The sequence below is a fragment of the Bos indicus genome, unplaced genomic scaffold, assembly GCF_029378745.1.
Source record: "Bos indicus isolate NIAB-ARS_2022 breed Sahiwal x Tharparkar unplaced genomic scaffold, NIAB-ARS_B.indTharparkar_mat_pri_1.0 scaffold_84, whole genome shotgun sequence".
In the NCBI taxonomy this organism is placed as follows: Eukaryota; Metazoa; Chordata; class Mammalia; order Artiodactyla; family Bovidae; genus Bos; species Bos indicus.
The window spans coordinates 143,525-148,120 of NW_027223741.1; the positions used below are offsets into that span (position 1 = coordinate 143,525).

General features: G+C 48.8%; 1 protein-coding gene across 1 annotated transcript; it reads right to left on the minus strand.

Annotated features, from left to right (window-relative positions):
- Nucleotides 1-581: 581 nt before the first annotated feature.
- On the minus strand, nt 582-1,025 carry LOC139182094 (protein FAM209-like). Its single transcript, XM_070785564.1, has one exon. It carries the CDS (start codon nt 1,023-1,025, stop codon nt 582-584), a length of 444 nt encoding a protein of 147 aa, XP_070641665.1.
- Nucleotides 1,026-4,596: the final 3,571 nt, after the last annotated feature.

Below are 4,596 nucleotides of genomic sequence, written 5' to 3' on the forward strand. Positions count from 1 at the left end.
ATAGTTCACCAAATGATTTGAAAGCTAATGCCCACACAGAAACATGGACATGAATTTTATAAAGCTTAACTCATTCCCTCTCTCTCTCTCTCACACACACACACACAAATTGGAGGCAACCAAAATGTCCTTTACTAGCAGAATGTTTAAACTAACTACAGAACATCAATATAACATAATATTATTCAAGAATAAAAAAAATGGGCTATCAAATCACAAAAATAAATGGATGATACCTTAATGAATGTTATAAAGTATAATAAGCTACTCTGGGAAAGGGTATACACTGTGAAAGTGAAAGTCACTCAGTCGTGTCCGACTCTTTGTGACTCCATAGACTGTACAGTCCATGGAATTCTCCAGGCCAGAATACTGGAGTGGGTAGCCTTTCCCTTCTCCAGGGGATCTTCCCAAGCCAGGGATCGAACGCAGGTCTCTCAGTCTGGAAAACACTGCATGATACCAATTATACCACATTCTGGAAAAGGTAAAATTGTAGCATGAATAAAAAATATCAGAGGCATTTTTCCTTTTGCTGCAAAATACTTTTATTAGTTTGGATACACTTTGTCAACACTCAACTACTCCTTTTCTTCTTTGATGTGAAAATCCACTTCATCCGGGTCTCCGGTGTCCCATACCTCAAGTATTGTAACATTATTCCGTGCGTCACCAGGAACCTCGATATTGGGACATTGGCATTGATCACCGGTTGCCACAGTGAGTTTCATATTCTTCACCCTGGACATAAGGTTCATCAGTGACGTCTCGGACTGGGTTAAGGCACCGCACATAGAGTCTTTGTAGGGGGAAGGCCTTATCTTCTTTCTTCCTGGAGAGCCAGATGAACAGCCCTGACGGCCAGGAGGAGTGCCCGCATTACTTTTGTCATCGCCTCCAGGAAACTTCAGGATCACCAAAAACATGAGGAAGATTAACAGCCAGTGCCACTTGCTCCCAAACCAGCCTGGGGCATACTCTGGTTGATTCTGCCGAACGCGGAAGTGCCTTCCACTGGGCACCATCCTCGGCAGTTCTTCGGCTTCATCTCTCAGAACATAAAACACATAGGCAAAGACAAACGAGATAAACGTAGGCCAAAAAAATAACCATATTACAGAGCGCATCGTGAGCTGAGACCAAGTGGCTCCTGGTGCGCTGGTCTGCGCTGGCACCTGGAGACTGAGCACCAGGCAGGGCTGGGCCCTTGGTGACGTCACAGAGGGCCCCACCCCCACCAGAACCCATGTGGCCAGGGTATGACTTCAGGGCAGAGGGTAAGGAGGCCTGCAGGGGTCAACCGGGAGTAGGGCTTAAAGGGACATGGGGCCATTTCCAGTGGGCAATTGAAAAAGAGGCGAGTGACAGAGTGCCATCCCCATGCCAGTGTATTCTTTCTGAACCTGGTGTTCTACTGGGAGGGTGGGTCCATTTTCTATTTTTATTTTTCCATTTGTTGAATCCAGACACTGTGGTGAGCAGAGCAGAACCAGGGGCATGTGCCCCTGTGGAGCAGACAGCCAAGTGGGAAAGAAAGATATTAAACCAGAGGCCACAAACTAGGAGCCACTCATGTTTTGTGTGGCCTACCACTGTCCTAAAAATGATTGTGCTCAGTGCTAAGTCCTGTCTGACTCTTTGCCACCCCCATGGACTGTAGCCTGCCAGGTTCCTCTGGAGAAGGAAAGTCAGGGGCATCACCAGTGATGCAGTAGGGGTGGGCAATGAGGTAGGTACTCTCTAAGATCCTTCCCAGATCAGAGGTTCTATGATCCTGCATGGCAGTTTCCCAGAGGGCAGGGATGCACCTCCTGGGCAACAAGCAGTGGAACTGGCACATCTCTGGGGAGTTGCTGAGTTGGCAAAACTACACTGTCTGATGCACCTGTGGATGAGCAAGTACTGGCTGCACTCCTCCTCCCCGTCTGTGCATGTCTAACCGCCACATGTGTTGGAAGGTGACCTTGCTCTGCAGGTGTGGCTTGAGAGCTGTGTTCCTTTTCACTGTCCTTCTCTAGGAAGACGACCCTTCTTTGTGCTGTGCGAGTTGAAGATCCGAATGCACGTCTATGGCTGCAGCACTCGGCACTGTGCCTTTCTGTCTGGGCCGGTGGTTTTCACACTTGAGTGTGTATCAGGGTCTCCTAGAGGGCTTGCAAAGTCCCATTTTGCTGGATCTCAGTCCCCAGTCAGTCCTGGGTGGGACTTGAAGACTGCCACTTCTGCAGGTCTCTGGGCAATACTGAGAACCACCATCCAGACAATAGCTTCACTCACAAAGACGTGGCTTCCCTCTGACTGCTGTGCACTGAACCTGAGGGGCCAGTGGGAGTGGAGTGGCAGCAAGAGCACCGAACTGGAGCCTGAAGACCAGGGTTCTACACTGCACCCGCCCTCTTGCGAGCTGTGTGACCTTAGGCAAGCCTCAGCACCTCTCTGTGCCTGTAGCTGCCTCACAGGCACAAGGATGCGATGAAGTTGGTGACTGCTACTCTGGGTGTTTCTGCAATTCAGAGTTGGTCTGTCACTCTTGTCCTGAGCCTAGTCTTCCCAATTGGGAAGCCAGATACCCCCACAGCACCCCACCCCCAAGCATCCAAGTGCCCACTTCTCTCCACAATCACTCCCAGCTGGAGTGGTCCACTTGCTTGGGGGTCTTCTTCTACAGCCAGCCCTGTATGGAGCCCAAAGTGTGAAACTGTTGTCTTCCTCTTAGAGATCCACATCTACCACTTGGGGGTATGTGTGTCTTGCATGTGCTATTTCAAACGCCTTTTAGCACTGAGATAAGGATACAGAATCCTAGAGCTAGTCTCCTGCTGGTAAACTCTGATGCTAATGACTTATTGTGTTACCTTGGGCAAGTTAGTTAACATCTCTGAGCCTCACATACCCGATTTTAAAATGGAGAAGCAGTACCTACTTCATGGGATTGCTGTGAGGACTAAATGAGATCATGTATGCAAGCCTTTACTCCTGGCACATAGTAAGTGCTTAACATGGTAGCTGTTGTTTCTCAAAAAGAGGATAATGGCCTCCTCTATAACATTAGAGACGCAGGAATGCTGAAAACACTATGGTTGCAGGTGTCCTACTTTCTTAATTCCTCCCATGGTGCATAATAACAATAATGGTAATACATATGTAGTGACACTAGGGCTTCCCAGGCGGTTCTAGTGGTAGCGAACCTGCCTGCCGATGCAGGACATGTAAGAGGCTGGAATTCGACCCCACAGGATTCAATCCGTGGGTTGAGAAGATCCTCTGGAGAAGGGAATGGCAACCCACTCCAGTATTCTTGCCTGGAAAATCTCATGGACAGAGGAGCCTGGCGGGCTACCATCCATAGGACTGCAAAGAGTCAAACCCGACTGAAGTAACTTAGCATGCGTGCATAGCAATACCTTACAGAAATGGATATTTCACATTTTTGAGAACACTATCCACTAAATCCTCTCATTCCATCTTTATCACACTGTAAGAACAAGGCCACCACATTGGTGTGGATCTCAGGATGAGCTGAGATGTTCTGAAAACACTGCTGTCTACAAGCCTCCCATCAGTAGGCTGCTTTTCCCTATGTGGATTTCTGCTCCTGCATGGGCGAGAGAGCATCCTGGGCCATGGCTGCCAGCTGGGGAGGCTCCAGGGACCCTATCTGGTACTCAGCCCGTTTTTCTCAGGTACACATCAGGCCTAGAGGCTGCTTCCCATGTGGCATGATTGCTCGCGCTCTGTTTACTGCATGCCTTGCTGCTGCTGCTGCTGCTGCTGCTAAGTCACTTCAGTCATGTCTGACTGTGTGACTCCATAGACAGCAGCCCACCAGGCTTCCCCGTCCCTGGGATTCTCCAGGCAAGAACAGTGGAGTGGGTTGCCATTTCCTTCTCCAGTGCGTGAAAGTGAAAGTGAAGTCGCTCAATTGTGTCCGACTCTTCTGGACCCCATGGACTGCAGCCTACCAGTCTCCTCCGTCCATGGGATTTTCCAGTCAAGAGTACTGGAGTGGGGTGCCATCGCCTTCTCCGTTCTGCATGCACTACTAGGCCCCAAATATCCAAATGATGCTAATTGGATGACTCGGGGACTTCTGATACTACATATAAATGAAACCAGAATAATGCTCTGGACTTTTTCAGTTCCACTTATTAGGACAAGAAAAATCAGACCACCCTTCTATGCTGCCAATGACACTTATTAAGGCAAAATCATGAAGATGGCTCTGGCTGTGGTGTTACCACCACACTCAGCATTAATTAGAGTTCACTGATTGGTGAGGAATCAAGCACAGGAGATTCAGAAACTCATTATGGTGCTTAATAATGATTTGTTTCCTCACCAGAAATTGGATAAGGATTCTAGATTTCAGTGATTTCACTTCCCTGCTCTTTTCCTTCCCTTCATGCTTCTGTCATCACTGACTCAGCTGGAAACAGAGGTCAATGGCAGGTCCTCTGTGTGCATGCTAAGTCGCTTTAGTCGTGTCTGACTCTTTGCAACCCCCTGGACTGTAGCCCTTCAGGCTCCTCGGTCCATGGGATTCTCTAGGCAAGAATACTGGAGTGGGTCGCCAAACCCTCCTCCAGGGGATCTTCC

Bases quoted from the DNA above. Each gene is read 5' to 3' on its own strand.
- LOC139182094 (XM_070785564.1), bottom strand. From the start codon at position 1,025: ATGGTGCCCAGTGGAAGGCACTTCCGCGTTCGGCAGAATCAACCAGAG.